The sequence below is a fragment of the Felis catus genome, chromosome A1 (genome assembly GCF_018350175.1).
Source record: "Felis catus isolate Fca126 chromosome A1, F.catus_Fca126_mat1.0, whole genome shotgun sequence".
Taxonomy (NCBI): Eukaryota; Metazoa; Chordata; class Mammalia; order Carnivora; family Felidae; genus Felis; species Felis catus.
In genome coordinates this window covers 25,672,084-25,698,307 of record NC_058368.1, presented here as the reverse complement: position 1 = coordinate 25,698,307, position 26,224 = coordinate 25,672,084, and the positions used below count along the sequence as shown (strand labels likewise).

The 26,224-nt window shown below is 38.6% G+C and overlaps 1 protein-coding gene across 1 annotated transcript in view; it reads left to right on the top strand.

The window, feature by feature from the left end:
• Positions 1–26,224, top strand: part of GTF2F2 (general transcription factor IIF subunit 2) — a 156,073-nt gene that overhangs the window by 83,883 nt on the left and 45,966 nt on the right. Inside the window, exon 5 of the mRNA XM_003980404.6 lies at positions 1,489–1,570. Coding sequence (XP_003980453.1) covers positions 1,489–1,570 — 82 coding nt within the window. The remainder of the gene's footprint in view (positions 1–1,488; positions 1,571–26,224) is intronic.

Genomic DNA, 26,224 nt, shown 5'->3' with positions numbered 1-26,224 from the left:
GCTGATTGTTTCCTTCACTGTGCAGAATCTTTTTATCTTGATGTGGTCCCAGTAGTTCATTTTTGCTTTTGTTTCCCTTGCCTCTGGAGACTTGTTGAGTAAGAAGTTCCTGCAGCCAAGATCAAAGAGGTTTTTGCCTGCTTTCTTCTTGAGGATTTTGATGGCTTCCTGTCTTACATTTAGGTCTTTCATCCATTTTGAGTTTATTTTTGTGTGTGGTATAAGAAAGTGGTCCAGGTTCATTCTTCTGCATGTCGCTGTCCAGTTTTCCCAGCACCACTTGCTAGAGAGACTGTCTTAATTCCATTGGATAGTCTTTCCTGCTTTGTCAAAGATTAGTTGGCCATACGTTTGTGGGTCCATTTCTGGGTTCTCTATTCTGTTCCATTGATCTGAGTGTCTGTTTTTGTGCCAGAAAATAGTACTGTATCTTAATCATCTTTGATTCCAAATGCCTAGATGGTGCCCTTTACCTAGTACGCACTTAGTTCATATTAGTGGAATGCATGAAGTCATTCACCCTGACGAGATGAATCATAAATACATTGCTGATGAGCCAAAGGATTTCCTGAATTTCTTCTCAAAACCCGGGTGAATTTGCATGGAAATAAGACTGAACCATAACTTCCTAACCATAGACATAAATCTTTTCAGACCATAGGAAAGCTAGTGCCATCATGGGACAGTCATATATTTGCTATCAAATAAAATAACGTCTGTAAAGTGACTTCACAGCAATGTTTGGTGCCTGGTAGTCATGTTGGAAGTGCTAACTTTTGTTTACTTTTTCAGTTTCTCTCAAATTTTGTGTCAGGGTCACCATAAGAATTCTTACTAATGGTAGGAAAAATTGCCCTTTTGTTTGAACAGATGTCCATAGCAGTTAAAGCTCTTATTTGGACACACCCAAGTTAATAATTGTGCTTGAAAATAGAAGTCAGAGCAACTGGCAGGCAGAACTGGTACACAGCATAGCCTAGACAATGATCTGTTCAATTTCACAGTTTTCTAGTCATAGTGTATTCTAGAATTTTATTTGCCTACATGTATGTGTGAGTGTGCACACCCACACATGCAAATATATATTATCTTTGATTTTAGTGGTTTAGACTAGCTGGGTTTTTAGAAGTTACTTCTCTGCCAAAGATGAGATAGCCTCCACACCCTTCAGATTTTTTAAACTTGATTTTATGCCCTTACATTTAAGCCACCCTCTCTAGAAAAAATAAATAGAAGTTGTTATTGGCAAGCAGCTGCAGCAGCCCAGTAAACCTGACAAGCTCAGTTTTTCACTAGCCAAGAGTAAGGTTTTTCTCTATTCTAATGATGGTACTATAAACTTACCAGTATTCCTTTTGTTTCATTGATTTTTATTATTATATTTGATGCTGATCATTATTACTGTGGTTAGGATGTCAAAGTAAAATCTTAGAAATAATCCGTGTAATCTCTGAATACATTTGTTAATTTTTTTTCTTTCCATTCAAGATAAACTTTCATTGGAAGGAATAGTCGTACAAAGAGCTGAATGCCGACCTGCTGCCAGTGAAAACTACATGAGATTAAAGAGGTTGGTGTTTTTTAACTTTAAAATAATACCTGATATTTCCTCTTGGGGATTGAAATACATAGATTACTTATTGACTGCATGAAGACTACAGTTACGTTAAAAGTGTTTTCTTCAAAGGCTGTTGGGTTTTAAACCTAAGAACAAACTTCTAGTTATAAAGTAAGTCTTGGGGATATAATGTACAGCATGGTGACTATAGTTAGTATTGCTATTTTGCATATTTGAAAATTGCTAAGAGAATAGATCTTAAAAGTTCCATCACAAGAAAACCTGTAAATATGATGAACAGTTAACTAGGCTCATTGTGGTGATCATTTTGTAATGTCTGTAAAGTTTAAATCATTATGTTGTATACTTGAAACTAATATAATGTTATATGTCAATTATATTTCAATTAAGGAAAAAAAAACCCAGGTAAGAGTTTCTTTGGTAAGAGAACTTTCACAACTTGGGCTATTTGGAATGTTTTAAGCTACTCTCTTAATATAACCTGAAATCACACTTTTTATACTTCTTTTTTCTAGTCATCTTTATAGATTTTGATTCTCTAAAGATATGTAATAAGATATTTGTACTATTTTATTTTCAAAGGCTGTAATTTTCCCATAGTGAACATGTCTAAAATACTATACAGGATAAAGCAAGTAGAGCTGCTAGAATATCATCCTTTTCTCTTGATTACAGAGAACTTTTTGTAAACTTACTCCTCGTTAGAGATTTTTCATAAGGTCTTCCCCACTGTTGTATATGGTTAACATTTTATAATTAATATTGGAAGATGACTACAAATTCTCGATAGTCCAAATTTTGACTTTCAAAGAGCAATTTTTTAAATGCTGAGAAGTGGAATATACTTGCTTTAAACTTTCTAAAACATTTTTTATTTTAAGTAAATCCATGCCACCCGTGAGACTCGAACTCACAACCCTGAGACCAAGAGTCGCATGCCCTACCAACTGAGCCAGCCAGGAGCCCCTTGGTTTATACTTTTTGTTGAATATATTTCAGCTCCATGTAGTTTAGAATTATAACTTTGTTCATTCATTCAGCACTTACTGTGTGAAAGGGTAGTGAACAAAACAGGTAAAACTCTCTGTCCTCGTGGAACTTCTATTTCAGCCAATGATAGCTGTACAGAGCTCATAACGGGGAGCACACTGTTCAGGCTATAGCGACAGCCTCTCTGAAAATAAGTGTTCTCATGCTTTAAAGTGGCTGCTTGAGCCACATCCTCTCTAATGTCATGTCATCTTTTTAATTTCCCCACCTTCTCAATTAAATTATTGTGTGTCTCTCGGGAATGAAACAAAAAGACTTATTTTTTGTGTGTCCAATAATTCTTCTCATTTAAATGCCTCCCCAGGGCAAGTAAAAGGATGACAACCAAAATGAAGACTTTTTATAACAGAAAATAACTTTCATAACAAAGTAACTTCGGAGAGGTGTTTCTCTCTTTGGGTGTAGCCTATAAAGTTGATCATACAATGCAAGTCTTTTTTGTAGACTTCTCTTCTTCAAGTACTGAAATGGAAGAATGCAAAATCTGGTTATTGAGCGGCCTGACAAGATTTTTTTTGTGGTTCTAATTTTCTTTAAAGGTTTCTAAACCTTTTTAATGATGCGATTAGGCAAGTCACCTGTTGTGTTAATGAAATGTCTGCTTTTTTCTGACCAAAAAAGATAGGAAAATTGTTTAGCCTTTTGACTCTTGCTAAAAGACCAGCCATTACATATTTCAGTTACTTACATGACTTAAGGACACAGAGTGATTCAGGAGATGATAATCATGTGAGTTTCATAAAATAGGCGATACATGACGCGTCTTGAATACTGAGATTGTTTTGACCAAGTAGAAAAAGAAGAGAGGAGTAAGAACACCCTCAGCAGAGAGATATGCATGCATAAAGACTTGAGGCCTCTTTCACACCTCAGATCCAAAGTGTCAGAAAAATTTTATTGACCGTTCCTTCAAAATATTACACATCTGCATTCTGACCATCTCCCCCCCACCCCCATGATGTGTTGTCATCTCTCACCTGGATCACTGCACTAGCCTCCTATAGCAGACTTCCTGCTTCTGTCCTTGCCCCACTGTGATCTGCACAGCTGTCAGACCAGTTCTCAGATCTGTTAAGTCATGCCATTCCTTTGCTCCTGGGTCACTTGCAGTGTGTCCTTTATTACTCAGAATAAAATTTGAGTCCTTGGAATCATCTGCAAGGATCTACATGATCACCCTCCTGCTCCTTCCCACTTCTCCCTATCCTTTGATCCTCCCCCTCACTCCCCTCACTCTGCTTTCACCACCCTGACCTCCTCTAACAGTCATGAGTACTCTAGGTACTTCCATATTAGGGCCTTTACACCAGATTTTCTTTCCTGCCTGGAATGTCCTTTCTGCAGATAGCAGCATGGCTCACTCCTTGCCTCTTTCAGGTCTCTTCTCAGAGTCTACTTTTCCAATAGTGCCTACCCTGACCAGCCTACTTCTTTCTATACTTGTATTTTCTTATAGACCATATCACCTCCTAATATACCGTATAATTTATTTATATTTATTGCCATCTTCGCCCTTGTGTGATTTAAACTTCCCTGGTTGGTTCTTTGGTGTGTGGGCGTGCACACACACGAGCACACAATCATCTATTTTGCTCACTTATACACACGTATACCCAAGTGCTTAGAACAGTTCATGACATGTAGTAGGTAGTAAATGTCTGTTCAGTGAATAAATGGCAGAAGATAAGGTTTAAAATGTTAAATACCTTTACGTTCTTGCTAAATTATTTGTTAAAGAGTCTCTGTTGTGGTAAGAAATTTGGACTTTGTGCTGTGGCTATTAGGGAGGCACTAAAGAATTCTAAGCAGCGTGGAAAGCAAAGTTTTGGATAAGCCTTTCTGTCCACAATATAAGACTGAAAGCAGGGAGATAAGCTAGAGGCAGATGTGATAGCCCAGGTACAAAACGTCTGAATGACTAAATGTTAAAGTGGTTCTAGCCGGAAGGGAGATGAAAGACTAGGTTTTGAGGATATTTGGAGGTAGAGTCGATAGGATTTAATGAACTCATCTCCTACTTAAGTGGTTGCGGGACAGGAGATTTCGCTAGAACCAGACTGATGGTGGCCTGGGTGCGCTTCTGCTACGAGTCCTCAGACTGATTCCATGCCAACCTGTGTGTTGCACAGGATGGGCAACACTGATGAGAGGGAGGGGTGAGGCTTTATAGACCCCATGTCCGTTTTACTTTAAATCCTGGTTGACAGTTTACATAAAAACTTAAAAGAGCAGAAAGTACTTAAACTGCAAGAAGAGTACTGATGGGTAGATTATCAAAATAGGAAAGTAATGCGAGTCATAAGTTGTATCTCATGTACAGTCGACACTTGAGCAACGAGAGGGTTAGGGTGCTGACCCTTTGCAGAGTTGAAAATCTGTGTAGAACTTTTGACTTTCTCCAAACTACCAATAGCTGACCATTGACTGGCAGCCTCACCAATAACGTAAGCAGTTGATTAAACATATTTTGTATGGTCTGTGTATTATTACTCTATTCTTATGATAAAGTAAGCCATAGAAAAGAAAATGTTAAGAAAATCATAAGGAAGAGAAGATACATTTACAGTGCTGTACTGTAAAGTATCCATGTATAAGTGGACCTGTACACCTGAGACTAGTGCTGTTCAAGGGTCAACCTGTACTTTGTTTATCGCCATTTAACATTTTCAAATGCCAAATGTGATCACTGAGGTAAGGCTCAGTTTAAAGAAAATCAGTAGATACTCTTCTTGCTCCAGAGAATTTATAGTTTGTGAACCTGAAGGAACACACACACACACACACACAAAATTATCTAAAACATCTATTTACTGATGATATAGTAGGAGGCAGAGAATGTGGTGGTGCTGGGGCGCCTGGAGGGCTCGGTTGGCTAAGTGTCCAACTCTTGATTTCGGGTCAAGTCATGATCTCACGGTTTGTGAGATCGAACCCTGGGTCATGCTATGCACTGACAGCCCAGAGCCTGGTTGTGATTGTCTCTTTCTGTCCATGTAGAACTTTTGACTTCCCCCAAAACTACTCTCTCTCTCTCTCTGTCACACACACACACACACACACACACACACACACACACACACACACACTTAGAAAAAGAAAAGAAAAGAAATGTGGTGGAGATCAAATGGAAAGGCAGATTTCTAGATGCAGGTGACATCAAAGTAGAACTGTTTGAGAGCAGACCTGGCAGTCCAGTACCTAAGATACACTATCCCTCATATTTCACACATATGCTCAAAGTTTTTCAGGGCCTACTGACTGCTTGGTCCTTAATGACATTCACGTTTGTGGATAATCTGGCTTTGTTTTTAGCTGTTTTCCTTTGGGCAGACATCAGCTAGTTCTGCCACACTACACATGGTTACCCTGGATGTGCTGGGCACCTTTAAGTTTTTATGCCTTTGTTACATGCTGTGTCCTATACCTAGAATGCCTCATCTGTCTTCTGCCAAGATCCTCTGAGCTCTTACATCCAACCCAGGTGTCACTTACTCAGTGAAGCCTTCTCATGTCTTCCATTCCCCACTCCGGTTAGGATCTGCCATACCCTTTTCCACATTCCCACATACTTATTCTTTTTTAATGGTGTGTATGAATGTCTATGTGTTCTTTTTTCTTTCTTTCTTTTTTTTTAAATGTTTATTCATTTTTGAAAGAGAGTGTGAGCTGGGGAGGGGCAAAGAGAGAGAGAGAGAGAGAGGGAGACCCAGAATCTGAAAGAGACTCCAGGCTCTGAGCTGTCAGCACAGAGCCTGACGCGGGGCTGGAATCCACAAACAGTGAGATCATGACCTGAGCTGAAGTCGGACGCCTAACCAACTGAGCCACCCAGGCGCCCCATAAATGTCTCTGTTTTCTGCTGTTTAAATGTGCATGGTTGCATCTTCTACAAGATTATGAACTTCATAAGAACAGGGGTTGTAGGTTTTATCTTCTTTCTTTCTCAGTCTCTCTCCCTTCCTTTTTTTATTCTGAGCACTTAGCGTAGTGCATTACAAATACTAAATACCCAGAAGTATTTGTTGAGTTGAAATAAAAAGGAATGGCAAAATTAGGTGCAGAAACTTAGGAATCAACAGCATCCAGCTTTAATTTTTTTTTACTCAGAACTGCACTTGAAACCTGGACTTGATTTTTTAGTTAATTTACACATGCGTAAGTGGACCCGCACACATACATACGTATCTTCCTTTCAAAAGGGGAAAGTGATGATAAAGCAAATATAGAAGCATTTCATCAACAACAAAAGGTTTTCAAAATATAAAGTAAGAATTAAATAGTTTTCCATTTGCAGAGGACTGGAAGAGAAAGCCTTTTTATCGAAGAAGACCTTTCCTTAAGTCAGTGAGGTTTTTTCTTTAACCATGCGTTTTTACTGTATTATATTTGCAAATAGTGGCTGAACTACACTTTTAGTAACATAAATAGATACATTACAAAGTATATTTTATATTTACATATAATACTTTTTAAGAATGATCAGTGCTACTTTAGTGGGAATTTAGTTTTAGTAATAAAATTAAATTTTAGTCGATAAATTAGCTACATGTGATGAGAATTACAATTGCCATATTATCACATGTAAGTAAGATTCTGTCAGTTTGTAAGATGCTGTCAATTCATTTAGATAAAGGTGGAGAGAAATATTTTTACTATTTATTTATTTTGTGTGAGAGAGAGAGAGCATCCCAAGCAAGCTCTGCACTGTCAGTGCACAGCCCGACGTGGGGCTTGATCTCACAAACTGAGCTTATGACCTGAGCCAAATTCAAGAGCCAGATGCTCAACTGACTGAGCTACTCAGGCACCCCATGGTGGAAATAAGTATTGCAGTAAACCCAAGGAATATGGGAACCCCTCCAGTCAATAAAATTCAAGCCAAGGAAGAAAAATTCATCCTATGCTGTAATTTTCTTTTGTCCAGTCCCATCACATAATATAAAATTCTGCGAGCATCCATTTAGCCACCAAGAAAACACAAAAGGGAAAAAGAATTCCACTGCTTCTATTACTTTCTGTTTATCTGACATAAATTTGGATGGATCTAAGTGATATTTTATTAGGAGGAAGTTTATTTTGAATTAGTAAATGTGAATATATTTGATATCAGTTCACATTTGGTTTACTAATTTAAACTTAAATTGTGTTTTATTAAGTATAACTTTAATGATCGTGAGGCTTTTTAAAAAAACTAATCTCTGTGCCCAGTGTGGAACTTGAACTCATGACCCCAAAGTCAAGAGTTACATGCTTCACTGACTGAGCCAGGCAGGCACCCCTTAAGGCGTTTTAAATAATCAAATGATAAATTAATACATTCACCCTGCTTATAATTCATGTTGTACTTTTTAAAATATAATGGGGACATAAAGATAAGGCAGTCACCCTAGTGGGTGTTTTCTTGTAGGAAAGTCATAGTAATAGGAAAATATGTGGCTTTTTAACTTGTGCATGTTTATGTCACCAATTCATCTAAAAATACTTGTCTCAAAAGTTTTTATTTTTAATTCGTTCAGTGTTTGTGGGCTTTCTTCAAAAACCTAAGAAAAGCCTTTCTCTTTGGGAACAGAACATTGGCTGCGGAGAGGTGGAAAAGAGAAAAATCAGAGTCTTATTTTCTGTGCTAAGACACCAGATAGTAGAAAGCAAGTTGTGATTCTCTTTCTTTCCTGGGGAGAGGTTACCAGGCTGTAGCTGCCTAGATTCCTGATGTCTCATATTATGATAAAAGATGTCTTAGAATGTCTTATTATAAGGGAGGAAGAAAAGTACCCCCTCACTCAGTAAACCTTTATGTAATTTGTGGGTGATGTGATTCATATGGGTGAACTAGATTTATGCCTGAAGAAGTTTCTGCAAATAAAATTTTTGCTCAATGCAATAATAACACCGAAGCATTTTCTTTTCTTTTCATTTAAACTAGTATGTGGATATATTTAGTACTTGTAATTTTGACTCTTCTCCATAGATAAATTTCATAAAGAATAATTACTTTGTAAGTGGTTTTTCTTACATATTAGGATGATTATCTTATAGCTGTGTCCCTTTATATTTAAAAAAGAAATACAAGGTGAATTATAAATAGGATTATCACATCATTTATCATTCAAAACAGGATACTTTTGAGAATGAAAGCAGGCACTAACCAGAGAAGATGCCACACTGGGACATAGGAGTGTAAACTGCCAGATAAAATTGGGATATAAGGTCACCCTTATTATGAATAGCCCAGATACACTGAAATGCTAACCTTTTAAAATGAGAACTAAAAGGTAAGAGTCAAATAATGAAAGTGCCAGCAGTTAGGAAATGTATACAGTACCACATGTCCTAGACTAGGTAAAACTGCTATGACTGAATGTAAACCTTGTGCGCTCCTCAGTAGCCACAGCAAGTTGGGCATACCGTAGTGCTGGGTTAATGTCTCCATGTAAATTTTTATATGAAGTTTATTAAAACAGCAAAATCAGTAATCATTTTTCTATTACTCCTCAATAAAATTTGAAGTCATAACAGCAGCTCAGAATTCTATAAAGATAACTTTATGTCCAGGGAAACGTAGTATTAGATTTTAGCTTTATGATAGCCTCATTTGAAACACAATTTTTGGTGAACGTTGAGGTTAATGATTAATATATTTATATCTGTTATGATAACTTTCATTTGCTGGTATCAGAAAACCCAGGGCAGACTGGCTTAAAAATCAAAGAAACTCATTGACTCACATAAATAAAACACAGTGGTATTGTGGGCTTTAGCCATGCTTTATCTAGAAGTTCTCCACATCATCAGTGCTTGAGCTGTCCTTCTAATGTTCTTGGGTCTTTCTTCAGCTTGACTGTCTTCAGGCTGGTATTTCTCCTGGTAGCAAGATGGCCACCTGCAGCTGCCAGGATTATCTGCCTCTTTATTCATATGAAGCCCCAAGAGTTAAGTGACCTTGTCTTTAACCAATGGTTAAACAGATAGACCCTTCACTTCCTTCTTTGGGCCAGCGTGGGTTCTGAGTCTATCCCTGAATCAATAAATGCAACGGTGAAGATGGAATATGTGGATTAACAGTTGGGAACCACCTGTGGAAATGTGTAGGTGGTGGGGTCAGTTCCATCTAAAACATGCTCCTCAGGGGGCGCCTGGGTGGCGCAGTCGGTTAAGCGTCCGACTTCAACCAGGTCACGATCTCGCGGTCCGTGAGTTCGAGCCCCGCGTCAGGCTCTGGGCTGGTGGCTCAGAGCCTGGAGCCTGTTTCCGATTCTGTGTCTCCCTCTCTCTCTGCCCCTCCCCCGTTCATGCTCTGTCTCTCTCTGTCCCAAAAATAAATAAACGTTGGAAAAAAAATAAAACATGCTCCTCAGTAGGGAGGTGGTAAAGTGGATGCTAGGGAGACAATCATGAGGTCCACAGTCAAACCATTTTTATCAGAAAGCATCTTAGGGACCGGAAACATTTGCCAAAGACATTCTCATGCTTGATTGCTTCCTTTGAGGAATGACCATTTTATCCTCTAAAGAGGATCAAGAGTTTTATTAGAAAGCAAATCTGTATCTATGAAGATAATAGTAGGGTCAGGTAGGTAAGAGGTTGGACTCTAGAGTCAGACAACCTGGGTTTAAAAACTGGCTTCGCTATTTACTGGCTATGTGACCTTTCTGTGCCTTTGTTTCTTCATCTGTAAAATGGGATAGAGGCATTTATCTGTTATGATAAAGACAAAATTATATAGTATGTGAGGTGTCTGCCACAGAGTAGGTACTTGGTAAGTATTAACTCTTACACTAACAATAATTACCTGAGTAAGAACTCTTGTCCTAAAACTCTGCTGGAGATACTTCCAACCCTATCCAGTCTGTCTTAGTTCTCATGGTAAGAGACTTGCAACAAGGATTCTTTTTGAATCCCTACCTTGAGGTAGATCAGTTACTTCAATCAAGTGTAAATTAGAAGTAGAGCAGAAAGAGAACTGTTGCTGAGAGAAAGAATCTGAAGATTTTGTTATAGAGTCCATGATAATCTCTTTTCAAAATAATCCTAAAGTGGTAGTTTAGAACTATCTAGATATTAACCAGATTCAGACACAGGGAACTGCGTTAACTCTCTCTTCATAGTCTTTTCATCTACTTTTTTCTCTGTCCTCAGGGAGTCCTTAAAGTGGCCACCATAAATTACATGTGTATATTAGAAACCCATGGGTTTTTAGTTTATAAATCTGGATATTCAGAATCTTCGTGAACAGCGTGAGGGGTAATAATCCTGACGTTTTCCCAAGGTTTCTTTGGAAACAGTCCTGTCCTCCTCTCCTGCAGTGATGCTTGGGCTAAAGACTCTCCTAAGGTACCCAAATGTAGGATTTTTAAAATGTGGAACTATAAATCTTTTTTAATCAAAGATATTTTTTAAGTGCCAGGGAACAGGAAGTCCTTCTGAAGAGCTAATCCAAGAAGGCAGCTGGCCTTCTTTGCCTTAAGCATGCTGTTGTTCTCACATCCTTTCTCCTGTACTGCTCCTTTTTAGTTATCACTTTAAGTGAAGGAGCTGATGTATAAGGAGCTGGTGTCATCATTAAAATACAATTTTTAATGTATTATAAGTAGTGTAGTAAAAGTACAAAAATACCAGTGGGATAAAACTACCATAAGAAACTAGGCAAGGTGTTTTACTTAGAATTTTTAAAAAGACTAAAACAGCCCCCCATAGGGAATGCTATTTGGTGCAAGGAAGACATCTTAGTCCATAATAAGAATTGTCTTTTATTATTTTTTTTATAGATTTATTTATCTATTTTGAGAGAGAGAGAGAGAGAGAACAGCTCAAGTCCCAAGCAGGCTCTGTGCTGTCAGTCCAGAGCCTGTCTCAGGGCTCCCATTCACAAACCATAAGATCATGATCTTAGCTGAAAATCCAGAGTTAGATGCTTAACTGATTGAGCCACCCAGGTACCCCAACAATCCTTTTTTCAAAAAAAAAAATTTTAGGGACATTGATGGTGAGGATGCCACCATTTCCTCTGAAGAGCCATAGCAAGCTGTCCTCCATAGCTCTTGAGCTATAGACTACACCTGAAGATCTGGTATTTTGATGAAAGAATGGTTTCTAAAGGATTGTAAAAAGCTATTGGGAATATATATATATAAAGAATTAAAGTGGGGCGCCTGGGTGGCTCCGTCAGTTAAGTGTCTGACTCTTGATCTCAGCTCAGGTCTTGATCTCAGGGTCGTGACTTCAAGCCCGGTGTTGGGCTCCTCACTGGAGCACTGGCATAATTATCAACCAAGTTTTCATTATGATTTCCTTCTTTGGAGTTATTCTGATATTTTTACTGTAAGATAGGAATAGGAGAGGAACTTTTTGAGTACCTGGGAACTGTCTCACCCTAAGCGGCTCTCGTCTTTGGAGTTTCACACCTCCTCTGCCCTTTCTCTTGGTCTTCCTTGGGGTTCCAGCCCCTTCTTATTATACTGCCAATTCCGACTCAAGTGTGCACTGTATCAAAACCGGTCACTTTCACTCTTCCCAGGTGTGTCATGTCATAGCCCTCTGCCTGCTGTGCTCTGTTCTTGGGTTTCTGCTTGCCAGAATCCCTGTTAATCCTTTAAGATTCGCTTCAAATGTGAAATGTCGCCAGCTATTTTTCTCCACACAGGATAATCACCATCATCACCAAGCTCCTGCTACACTTTTTCTAATAAACTGCTAATCACGTTTTTCTTTTTAGTTTGTTTTTTATTACTTTTGTTTATCTCTACTAGATCGATAGTGAGCTTCTTGAGGTCAGGGAATAGATCTAGTTCATCTTTGTGCTAACAGCTTTATGTTCAGTAAATTCTCATAATTGACCAAAACCCAGCATTTTGAAGTTAAGGATTTATGGTTCTAGTATGATTAATGAATCTCTTCAGGATTAATACACCTTTAACAATGCACTTAGCTGTGTCTAAATTTAAATTAGAAGTCCAAAGAAGCCGTACTGGCATGTGGTGGTGTTTCTACAAAGCCTCACAGCTTTGTAGGATAAAAATACTTCAGTATACAATTTCTCTTTGTTCACTCACAGTTGAAAATCAACAGGGCTAACCTTAGGTAAAACTGTGAAGTATGGAAAGTTTATCTTTATTATCCAGGCATCTCCTTTTTTCACCCCTTCCCCCCTTAGTAATGTCTATCTTTAGGCATCTACTTTTTATCATGTTCTGATCTTTTCTGTTCTCTCAATTCTGAATACACTCCGAGAATGAATAGGTATAAGTCAAAGTGGGTATTTGATTTTAGACCATTTATTACCACATGTGAAATAATAGCCATTAGATTACCTGTTCAAGGTATTTGAGTAGGCAGATTTTTTTTTTTTTTTTTTTTTTATGGGAGAGGAAGGAAAGTCATTGAAATTACACTGAATAGGTTGGCCCTAAACACAATATTGAGTAGTCCTTTTTGTTTGTGGTGAGACTTGTCACCAGGACAACCATCTCTGCTTCCTGGGCCGAGTGGGTAGATCTGGCCTGCCTGCATTTGTTGGAGGTATCTTCTGAGAGTTTAAAACTTACTGCTGAATGTGAGCCACAGAAATGGCCAAGTTGCCTTATGCAGGATCAGGACCATCACTAGTCCATATAGTGTCTTTGTACAAATTTGTAAAAGGTGATCCTTCGTTAAGTGTTTTTATTTTATCGGTCAGAAAATTATGGCAGTTTACATATTTTGTTAAATGACGTTATTGTCATCTGCCAGAAGTCACAATAATCATACAAATCTTTGCTGTTTCTTTGAATGTGCCCCTTCAGTGGGACCCTACAGTGCGCTGCGAACTGAGCAAACCTGGGGATGTGCCGCACTCTGTCTGGTTTGCTGCAGGCCCACGTGTCCTGTTTACTTACCAATTGGCTTAAAGTGTAAGTTGCTTGTCTGGTCCTTGTAGGCACTGAAATTTTTGACCCTTAGGCTGTGATTTCCTGAAGTACTTAAGGGAAGATCATATGTTCCTTTATTAGGGAACAAGGGTCCCATTTACCATTTAGTATGTTGAATCAGCAGTAACGATGATAATCAATAGTCTCTAACTTACTACTAGGAGGGACTGATTTAGACTTTGGAATGATCAGGTGTTAAGTACAAGAAGACCTTACTCATAAACATCTTACAGACTATCCCTCTTGCTTGAGACTCTAATGAACTTGCCATCAGATAGATTGTAAACAAAACTTGAATTTTAAGCAAGAATCCTAGATAAATTGAGAAAGAGAAGATAATGTTTAAAAAAACATTTAAAGTCTGCCTAGGAGAATTGATTTTCAGGCCAGACAGCTTAGCTTAGCCCACATGGTAGGTCATGTACTCTTAAATGGCTTCATATTATATGAAATGTTCATTTTAGTTACTTTTTTAAAAAATCTTGTTTCCATTTTCACAAATGAAAAAATTGAGTTGTAGTTAAGTGATTTGTCCAGGCTCAATTTTGTAAATGGCAAAACTGAAATTTGAACCCACATTCTGTTGATTCCAGTGCATTAGATGACAGGATACCTCTTCTGGCCGTAGTGTTTTCAGAAGGTTGCTTGGCTTATCAGTAGGAAAAGGGAAGGGAGTTTGTTCTCTTTTTCTTCTCTCTTGTATAGGATGATCTTCACCCTAATGCCTTATGATTTACACTAATACTGTTAATATTGTGGGTCTGTTACATTATAAAATAAATAGTAGGATAACATTTATAGGATTTATACAAGCTATGTAACTGCTTCATTGTTTCATTTTAGAATGCTTATCTAATTTCAGATCCTGCGACTTAAAAATGAACTTTGATAGCTTAACTTAATTGAATTTCAAAGCTCCATATATCTGCAGGGGAGAGATAGAATATTAAATAATTTTACATGTCTGTGAAGATTATTTTACTTCTGTGAAGTTTATGTGAAATCTTTAATCTTTGGGTAGTTTTGATGCACTTAGTAGTTACGCTGTTTTGAAGATGTGCTTCTCTATAACATATCCTAATATGACAGTTGTCACATACCATGTACTGATTTTTTTCTACAACATTGAAGGCCTACGAATGTGTAAAACCCTTTTCTTATAATGTGTTATATATTCGAGAAAAACTGGAAGCATGGAATTACTACTACTACTAATGTTCAGGCAAAAACTTCTCAAACTGAAAAATAGTAGGCATGTAGGGAAAACAGGAGAGGAAAGTGCGGGCTTAATAAGCTTATGCAAAACATAACATGCCAGCGAATGGTATTTCCACTAAAATGTCGCTCCATGAGGGCAGGACCTTTTGTCTACTTTATTGGATGGTGTATCTCTAATAACTGGAACGGTGCCTGGCACCTAGTAGGTGCGCAATAAATACTTGTTGAATGAAGAAGGAATGAAAGGTATGAGACTTAGCCTTTTGTCTCGCAGGCTGCCCAGGACTTAGATCATAATGAGTCATTTCTTTTTAAACTGTTACATGCCAGGTTGATTTATCTACTTCTGTTACTTCCCCATATTTCATAGCTTCAAGGTGTTATTTATTACTCATTTGTTCAACAGATGTATATTAAGCATCTGATGTATACTACACAATATAACATTAAAAGTGAACTAGAGCTTATCTGTTTTGGGAAATGGATCATAGACATGTATTAAATAATAATTTAGGGTAGTATATTATTATATGCAACATAGGAGGTTGACACAGGTATTAAATACTGAGTTTCTGAAGATGCTGATTTGGTGAAGTCAGGGAAAAGAATCAAAGGCTTTGAATAGATAAAGAGTGGGAGGGAGAGATTCTAGGAGGAATGGGCACATCACAATCTGGGGTACCTCAATAGGAGTGCTTGAGGAAACATAGTAGATCATCCTGGTAGGTTGAGTAGACAAAGGGCTGATTATAGTGTATTGCAGTGTTGGGTTGAACAGGTAGATGAACCAGTGTGTCACAGATTGAGCATATTTCACTCTGAAGGAGGTTATTAGGTATCCTTCAGGGCTCTGTCCTTAGCACATTCTCTTTCCTTGGTTACTGTGACCCTCTTTAATTTTCCTCTGGCCCTCATAGTCTCTGTAGCTTCTGCTTATGTCTTGAACTCTATCCCTCTATGTTGCAAAGTGATCCCATCCACGTTAAGAATATATACACAACGACTCTGGAATTTGTATCTCCAGCTCAAAACCTCTTTTTGGGCTTTCATACCCATATATTTACAACAGTTCGCTTGAAAGCTCCCTTTGGATGTCTGAAAGGCCTCTTAACTTCACATTCCTAAAATTGAATTCTTGGTTGTTACCCACCTTCCCACCCTTAATGCAGTTCTTTCTCCAGTCTTCCCCATTTTCACTCACTCAGGCAAAACAAAAACAACCTAGGAGTTTTCCGTGATTCCTCTTTTCTTGACAAGATACATCCAAACCATCTTCAGGTTCTGTCAGCTGTACCAACACTATAGATGCTGCCCTACTTATCACTCCTGCCACTCTACAGGTCTAAGCTGTCTGTATTATTTAGTCACCTATATTTAAGACCAACCACATAATTCGTAGGGCCTGTTGCAAAACAAAATTCTACAACCCCTTATTGATAAATGAAGAATTTCAAAACAGTGACAGCATTGCATTAAATCAAGTGTAAGACCCTTCTGAGTGCAGGACCAGTGCACTGGAGAGAGCTCCTGCCCCTGCAGCTACTACTACAACCGCCTAGTAGTAACTGGTGGCCGCCTGCTAACCCCTGTGGGCCATTCTTCACATAGCGGTCATTAGCCTGGATGACGTCATACCACTCCTGTACTTAGAATGTACAGATCCTGTATGACCTACCTTCTGAGCTTTATGTGCTCTGACCCTGAAGCTTCCTCATCCTCCTCTCCCACCACACTCCTGTTCTCATGCACTAGGCGACAGCCAAAATGGCCCCTTCTTTGTCCCTCAGAACAAGTCCAATCTTTCAGTGTAAGCACGAGTCTTTCAGGAGGTCTTAGTCAGCCTCCTTTCCATCAGGCAGTCCTCAGGCCATATGCCACCTTTTCAGACAGGCCTCTCCTGACCACTCGTGAATGAAATAACGTAGCCATCTCCCCACCACCACGGCCTAGTTGCTTGTCATGCCATTACTCAGTTTTATCGTATTTTTAGCACTTACTACTGTGTGGCACTATCTTTCTCGTATTGACTTATCACCTAGCATGGTGCCTGTCATTTGATAATGATCCAATAAATGTTTCATGAATTAATTTTTTTTATAATTCTGTGAGCCTCTTACATTTTGGAGATTTATCTGAAGAGTAACGGGTTTATTTTTCCTTTGTTAAAGTTCAATAATCTTTTATTTGTTGAATTCTCATAAAATTGAATTACTTATGTTTAATTTACAAACATTCCAAAGTTAATTTAAAATATCAAGTTATTTTCTCTTTAAAATGGCACATTTTTGGTGTGACACATACTTACATGTATTGTACTTGGACAAAGACTTACAGATGCTATTGCTCACTGAAACTGAAGTTAAAAAATACCTGGGAATAGGGGCGCCTGGGTGGCTCAGTCAGTTGGGCGTCTGACTTCAGCTCAGATCATGACCTCATGGTTCATGAGTTCGGGTCCTGTGTCAGGCTCTGTGCTGACAGCTCAGAGCCTGGAGCCTGCTTGGGATTCTGTGTCTCCATCTCTCTCTCTCTCTGCCCCTCCCCTGCTCACACTCTGTCTCTCTCTGTCTCAAAATAAATAAACAGTAAAAAAATAAAAATTAGAAAAATACCTAGGAATAAACCTAACCAAAGAGGTGAAAAATCTATACACTGAAAACTATAGAAAGCTTATGCAAGAAATTGAAGAAGACACAAAAAAAACGGAAAAATATTCCATGCTTCTGGATTGGAAGAACAAATATTAAAACGTTGTTACTACCCAAGCAGTCTACATATTCAGTGCAATCCCTATCAAAATAACACCAGCATTCTTCACAGAGTTCGAACAAACAATCCTAAAATTTGTATGGAACCAGCAAGAGACCTGAATAGCCAAAGCAATCCTGAAAAAGAAAGCCAAAGCTGGAGGCATCACAATTCCAGACTTTTAGGATGTATTACAAAGCTGTAATCAGCAAGACAATATGGTACTCGCACAAAAACAGACACTTAGATCAATGGAACAGAATAGAGAACCCAGAAATGGACCCACAAACGTATGACCAGATAATTTTTGACAAAGCAGGAAAAGTATCTAGTGGAGAATAAAGGACAGTCTCTTCAGCTTTCTCCCAACTTTCTCCAGTTGGGAAAACTGGAGAGCGACATACAGAAGATTGAACCTGGACCACTTTCTTATGCCATACAAAAATAAACTCAAAATGGATGAAAGACCTAAACGTAAGACAGGAAGCCATCAAAATCCTTGAGGAGAAAGCAGGCAAAAACCTCTTTGACCTCAGCCACAGCAACTTCTTATTCAACATGTCTCCAGAGGCAAGGGAAACAAAAGCAAAAATGAACTCTTGGGACCTCATCAAGATAAAAAGCTTCTGCATGGTGAAAGAAACAATCAGCAAAACTAAAAGGCAATCAACAGAATGGGAGAACATATTTGCAAGTGATATATCAGATAAAGAGTTAGTATCCAAAATCTATAAGGAACTTTCAAACTCAACCCAAAAAACAAACAATCCAGTGAAGAAATGGGCAAAAGACACGAATAGACTTTTTTCCAAAGAAGACATCCAGATGGCTAACAGACACATGAAAAGATGCTCAACATCGCTCCTCACCAGGGATACAAATCAAAACCACAATGCGATACCACCTCACACCTGTCAGAATGGCTAACATTAACAACTCAGGCAACAACAGATGTGGGCGAGGATGCAGAGAAAGAAGAACCCTTTTGCATTGCTGGTGGGAATGCAAATTGGTGCAGCTACTCTGGAAAACAGTATGGAGGGTCCTCAAAAAATAAAAATAGAACTACCCTACAACCCAGCAATTGCACTACTAGGTATTTAATCAAAGGTTACAGGTGTGCTGTTTTGCACCCCATTGTTTATATCAGCACTATTGGCAATAGCCCAAGTATGGAAAGAGCCTAAATGTCCGTTGACAGATGAATGGATAAAGATGTGGGTTGTGTGTGTGTATATACATACATACATATATACATACATACATATATACATACATATATATATATATATATATGTATATACACACACACACAGTGGAGTATTACTCAACAATCAAAAAGAATGAAATCTTGCCATTTCCAACAACGTGGATAGATCTAGAGTGTATTATGCTAAGCAAAGTTAGAGACAAATATGATATGACTCCACTCATGTGGAATTTAAGATACAAAACAGATGAACATAAGGAAGGGAAGCAAAAATAATATAAAAACAGGGAGGGGGACAAAATATAAGAGCCTCTTTTTGAGAACAAACTGAGGGTTGCTGGAGGTGTTGTGGGTGGGAGGATGGCTAAATGGGCAAGGAGCATTAAGGAGAACACTTGTTGGGATGAGCACTGGGTGTTATATGTAGGGGATGAATCACTGGATTCTATTCCAGAAATCATTATTGCACTATATGCTAACAAACTTGGATGTAAAATAAATAAATAGGAAAGAAAGAAAGAAAGAAAGAAAGAAAGAAAGAAAGAAAGAAAGAAAGAAAGAAAAAGAAAGAAAGAAAGAAAGGAAAGGAAGGAGAAAGAAAGAAAAGGAAAGAAGGAAAAAGAGAGAAAGAGAAGGAAATAAAGAAACTGAAGTTAATACTATGGAGTGAGCAGAGTTCCCCCACCCCCATCAGTATTTTACACCATAATACCAAAGGCTCACAACCCAAGCTTCACGAATGTATGTAAACCTATTCATTCAGTAGACTGGGAGTACCTGTTATGTACCCCACACTCAGGAACAAAGGATGAATAAGACGTTTTTCCTGCCCTTGAGTTTTAGTTGCTCACTGTAGATAATATGTTCTTTGATATGCAGCATTCTGTGTAGTTTTGAAAAATACTAAGTCGGCTTCATAAACTATATGCGATCTGCTAGCTTTTAAAACTTTAATGCACAACTCAAAATAATGCGCTTGTTATGGGAGTATCACTCACACACATATACACTTTATGAGGCTAACATGAATGTGAAATATTTAAAATTACTTTACAAATCTGTTGTTTACCAGTACTGTCTGGTACACACACCAGTTTTGGAGAGGGTGGGTGTGGTGATGGCCAAATGCTATTGTTCACAGAATTTGCAATGCTTATTATATAATTACATTGAATGCCATATGGCGTTTTATTGCAGCTCATTAAATTACTAGGAGTTTATACTTCTATTTGCGTTATCTTTAGTGACTTTCAGTACTGCTGTTTTTTCTTTTTTTTTTTGCAGATTTATTTATTTATTTTTAAATATATGAAATTTATTGTCAAATTGGTTTCCATACAACACCCAGTGCTCATCCCAAAACATGCCCTCTTCAATACCCATCACCCACCCTCCCCTCCCTCCCACCCCCCATCAGCCCTCAGTTTTGTTTTTTCTAATATATACTGTAGATATCCTTTTTATTTATTTTTTTTAATGTTTATTTCTGAGACAGAGAGAGACAGAGCATGAATGGGGCAGGGGCAGAGAGAGAGGGAGACACAGAATCAGAAGCAGGCTCCAGGCTCTGAGCTGTCAGCACAGAGCTCAACGCGGGGCTCGAACTCACAAACCGTGAGATCGTGACCTGAGCCGAAGTCGGTCACTCAACCGACTGAGCCACCCAGGTACCCCTAGATATCCTTTTTAAAATCATAAAAAATTATCTTTCAAAATGAACATAATTTATAGAATACAGCACCATGACTTTTCCAGAAATAATCCCCAGGTGGATTCTAATGGTGACTGAGTGGCAGTGTATGTGCTATATATGCACTGTCACTCAGTCACCATTAGAATACAGAAAATAAGAATATTGCTAACCACATCAACAAAGGTAACTGAAATTACTTTTTTCAAGAACATATTGTTCTGAAAATTACCTCTTATTGGTTTGGTACATTAGTGTCTTTTTCCTTCCTGGAACTCTAGAGGAATGAGTTTTTTCTAATAGTTCAGTTTTCCAAAAAGCTGTTACTCAATTCTTTTTTAAAGTTTGTAGCTTTAAACAATTTTTAATTAACTTTAATGAATGAAAATCTTTCTCAAATGTTACCTATTATGCCTGCATCCATACCTGATATACAGAGTTTATTGGGATCGTAATTTAGCCTTCTCTCTAACTTAATTTTTCTTTTGAACACATGTTTTTGAGTTATACTATAGGAGATGCCTTCAGATCCCGTGAAAGAGAGTAGGGTTATTTACCCTTTCATAAGAGGGCCACAGAGTATTAGGCTTTTTGGGTTCTTTTGGTTATTTTATATAGTTCTTCACTCCCCTGTTAACAGCTTTCATTTTGTCGTGTTGATGGTGTTACTATCTCTTGCAGCCCCTCTCTTCATTCTGATTTAGTGTTTTTAATTTCCTGTGAGCTAGGAAACCGGTTTTAAAATTCTATTAAAATGAATAATGTGTGCAAAAGTAGACTGAATAGACTCTGAGTGAAGGTCTAATGGGCTTGCCTGTGAGTCAAGTGCCCAAAGCTGTCATGCTTGGCCTTGTGACATCTGTTTTGGTTGCTGAGATGTTCTTTTTTGCTTCTTTCCTAGTTCTGCTTAGGGCAGATGTCACTACTTAGAAAATATGTGGAATATCTCATTTTGTAATCTTTCCTTTGGGTCACTCGGTCCTTGTTAACATGATACACTTGTAACATCGATTTCAAACTCAGATATATAATAAAGTATTGCTAATTAAATTCCCTGACATCTTTCCGAGTGCTTTGCTATGAAACTGAGTCATGCAACTAAATGAACTCTATTTAAGCTGTTGATTGCCAAAGCTTGTTTCTCTGCTCTTTATTCAAATTTCTGTCATCGGTGAAGCATACAGTTTCAAAATCAGTTGAGTGTTAATAACAGAGTGAGGTATTCTGCAGTCAGTCCCAACGTACACTGATTAAATCTTCACCATATATTCTGGGATACTTTCTTTGTCAGGCATTGTGCTAGGCACTGTGCCTACAATGAATAAGAAGGACAGGGTTTTGGGGTGCCTGGGTGGCTCTGTCGGTTGAGCGTCCCAGCTTTGGCTCAGGTCATGATCTCACAGTTCGTGGGTTCGAGCCCGTGTCTGGCTCTGTGTTGACAGCTTGGAGCCTGGAGCCTGCTTCACATTCTGTGTCTCCCTCTCTCTCTGCTTCTCCCCTGCTCACACTCTGTCTCTCAAAAATAAATAAAGATTAAAAAAAAAATTAAAAAATAAAAAAGAAAGACAGGGTTTCTGTGGTTATGGCTTTAAATAGTACCCAGTGTTTTTATTATTGTTATTATTTTATTTTTTAATGTGTACTTATTATTTTTGTGAGAGAGAGAGAGAGAGCACGCGCACATGCGAGCAAAGGAGGGGTGGGGGGGTGGAGAGAGGGTCCACAGCAGGCCCTGTGCTAACAGCAGAGACCCCAACACAGGGCTTGAACCCACAAACCACAAGATCATGACCCAAGCCGAAGTTGGACGCTTAACTGACTGAGCCATGCAGGCACCCTATTTTTATTTTAAAAGAGAGAGAGAGCGAGCAAGAGGGTGAGTAGGGGAGAGGGGCAGAGGGAGAGAGAGAGAATCCCAAGCAGGTTCTGCACTCAGTGCTGAGCCCGATGCCAGGGCTTGATCCCATGATCCTGGGATCATGACCTGAGCCAAAACCAAGAGTTATTCACTCAACCTACTGAGCCACCAGGCACCCCAGTACCTAGTCTTTCTTAAATTTTAACATGTATGTAGATCACCTGAGAACTTCATTAAAAATGTTGGGCCTAGCCCCAGAGTTTTTGACTTCGTAAGTTTTGAGTTAGGATTAGAAATAAGCACTAACAGGCAACCTGATGATTCTGATGTAATGGTCCTCAGAACACATTCTGAGAAATTCTAGTTTGGCAGATAAGAACCTTTTCAAATAACATGGATAAAAACAGTATAATGCTATATTTAACCTGATTGCTATTTCATCTGTAAACTGTCTCAAAAGTAGTTTTTAAATCATTGGATTCTGTTTCTACTTATTACCTTTATGTTGAGATGAAAGGACTGGAAACTGTGATTAATAAGCATTGTAATTTATTATCTCTTAAATAACCCACCAACAAATTACTCTTTTCCATAAGAATAACATTGCCCTATGGCAAGCTGTCTCTAAGACGGCGGTTATTTGACAGCTAGAGCAAAAGCAAAACATTTCCTCTCAACAACTTCTTTAAAAATGAAATGTCATCGAATGCACACGAAATCATTGTCAGAGGTTGCCTCCAGAGAGAAAGATCTAGATGTCTGGAGGAGACTTACTTTTAATCATGTATGCTTTTGCACCTTAACAGTTTTTATACCATGTGACTGCATTACCTAATCCAAAATAAATTTGAGAAGTTATGCTGTTACCTTAGGTCTAAAAGTATACTCTTGGTTACTATTTCACTACAGAAATCTCTTTTTGACAGCTTTCCCGGTTATTATATACTACAGGGTGGAGCTTTTCCTCTGCTAAAGCGCTTCATTTGAGTAACTCTTCCCTTCTTCAGAAGTTTGTGAAACCACTTTATCATAAACTTCATTTCTACACATCACAGAGTCTGTTTCTACTTCATTGTTCTAGTTTTATATCAGAAAGGTGCCATTTTAATTATTGTGGCTTAGTAATATAAGTTAATGCCTAGAATATCACGAGCTGCATTGTTGTTCTTTAAGAAATTTTTCTGAATTCTTAACTCATGTGTTCCTTCTTGTTAATTTTAGAACTTTTTTCCCAAGCTCAAAAAATTCCAGTGAAGAGTTTTTTATTTTAAACCTATTATTTGGGAAGAATCAGCTTCTTAGCATAATCTTCCTGTTCAGAAACACAGTTATCTTCTCCATTCATTCAGACCTTCTTTTATATCTTTCAGTAATAATTTTTAGTTTTCTTCATAGAAGTTTGAACATTTTTGGTGAGGGTTGCCCTGTGTATTTGTATTTTTGTTGCTATGGTAAATGCTGCTTCTTTAAAAAATGTTATGTGTCTGGGGCGCCTGGCTGGCTCATTTGGTGGAGCATGAGACTCTTGATCTCAGGGTCGTGAGTTTGAGCCCTGCGTTGGGAGTAGGGCTTACTTAAAATAGAAATCTTATAAAAAATGTTATATAGCTACAATATAGGAAAGCTACTTTTGTAGCTTGCACTGTTTCTAGTCTGTCATTGTTGAGTTTTTCCTTTTTTTTTAAAGTGTATAATTATATTGTTTGCAAATGTATACTGACATTTAAAAAAGTAATTAGCATATGAAATTTAGAAGTGTATTCTATAAATGGACTTATCCATAGTTGTTATTCTATTAAAAATGTAAAATAAAACTTACGTGTCTTTAAGTTCCTGAGATTATTGATCAGAGACAGACAATAACTTTTAAAAAAATATATCCAGTTTCAGTTTGTTGATTCTTTCATGGAAAAAACAAAATTGAGCATTGAAGAACCCAGGTTGTAAGGTTGGGCAGTTTTCCTTTCTTTCTTTTTTAAATGTTTATTTTTGAGAGAGAGCAAGAGAGCGCACAAGCAGGGGGCAGGGGAAGGGGGGGTGACAGAGGAGCCAAAATGGGCTCTGTGCTGACAGCAGAGAGCCCACTCAAGGGCTTGAACTCAATGAGCCATGAGATCATGACCTGAGCCAAAATCAGACATTTAACCGACTGAGCCACTCAAGCACACCATGCTGAGCAGTTTTTAAAAACAAGTATCACACAGTTGCATAGGCATATGCATTTGTGAAAACTTAACATCTAGGGGTGGCTAGAGGGCTCAGTTGTTTAAGTGACCAACTCTTTTCGGCTCAGTACATGATCTCACAGTTGTGAGATCAAACCCCACGTTGGGCTTTGTGCTGGGATTCATTCTCTCTCTCTCTCTCTCTCTCTCTCTCTCTCTTCCCCCCCCCCCCCCCAATCTGTCCCTTTCCCCCTGCTCGCTCGCTCTCTCTCTCTCTCTCTCTCTCAAACAAACAAAAAACTGATCAAACTGTACATGATAAAGATCAGCTTCTTTTATATCAGTTATACCCCGGTAAAACTGTTTTTAAAAAACAGATAATCAGGGAGCCTGAGTGGCTCAGTCTTTTAAGTGTCTGACTTCAGCTCAGGTCATGATCTCTCAGTTCATGGATTCGAGCCCCACCTTGGGCTCTCTGCGGTTAACATGGAACCTGCTTCAGATCCTGTCTCCCTCTTTCTCTCTCTCTCTCTCTCTCTCTCTTTCTCTCTCTCTCTCTGCCCTTCCCCCACTCATGCTCTCTCTCGCTCTCTCAAAAAATAAACTCTCTCTGCATATACATAAAACTTTTGCTTGAGTTAGGTTTCCTGTGTGATAGTCTTGCCTTTGTTTGCTTTCATTGAAGATTTCTTTAATAGTTTCTGCTAGTAGTCTAGATCATTAGTTAACATAGTCCCTGACAGGTCATACATAGACGCTCTGAATGTATTAGATGGACTGTAATTGAGTACCATTGGGTTGTTTTCCTTCTTGAACACCACGACACTTGCAGCACTGGCTTTAGCTAGCTGTGGGAGTACTGGAGCCTAGTGAGAGTTGCCAGAGAGTGGGGAGTAAAGGATGAGGGAAATGGAGCGACCACTCATTTCAGTACTAAGGGGTTGCTCTGCTTGGGAGAGGATAGCCCAGGGAGGAGTTTGCCAGGCAAACTGGGAGTGAAGGGTTGAAAAGAAGGTGATAAACTCCAGGAATAGTGAGGAATCCTTGGAAGTTCAAGAAGCTCTTTTGTTTGGGTATTTGTCTTGCCCACTCCAGCAGCTTGTAGCTTTTTCATGTTGGTTTCTCCTGGCTTGTATTAGGTCTCCAGAACTCTCTGGAATTCAGCATCAAATGTGTACCTACTGAATTCACATACCATTCTGCCCGTCCACTCAGTTCACTCACTCGTATGTGTAGCTTCTCTTCATCCCTTGTTTATTGTTCTCCCCGACATCTCTGTCTCCTTATCCTGATTCATTCTCCTTATTGTGGTCAGAGTTAATTTTCATTTTATTTTGTTTTATTTTTTAATGAAGAAGATGTGTTTATTTATTTTTATAAGCAATTATTTTTCTTTCTTTTCTTTTTTTTTTTTTTACTGTTTGTTTATTTTTGAGAGGCAGAGAGACACAGAGCACAAGCAGGGGAGGGGCAGAAAGAGAGGGGGAGACACAGAATCTGAATCAGGCTCCAGGCTCCAGGCTCCGAACTGTCAGCACAGAGCTCAACGCGGGGCTCAAACTCATGAACCACAAGATTGTGACCTGAGCTAAAGTCAGACGCTCAACCGACTCAGCCACCCAGGTGCCCCGAGTTAATTTTCATTTTAAAGTGAGCCCTTTCCTGGGGCGCCTGGGTGACTCAGTCAGTTAAGCGTCCAACTTCGGCTCAGGGCATGATCTCGCGGTTTGTAAGTTCGAGCCCCACGTCAGGCTCTGTGCTTACAGCTTGGATCCTGGAACCTCCTTTGGATTCTCTTTCTG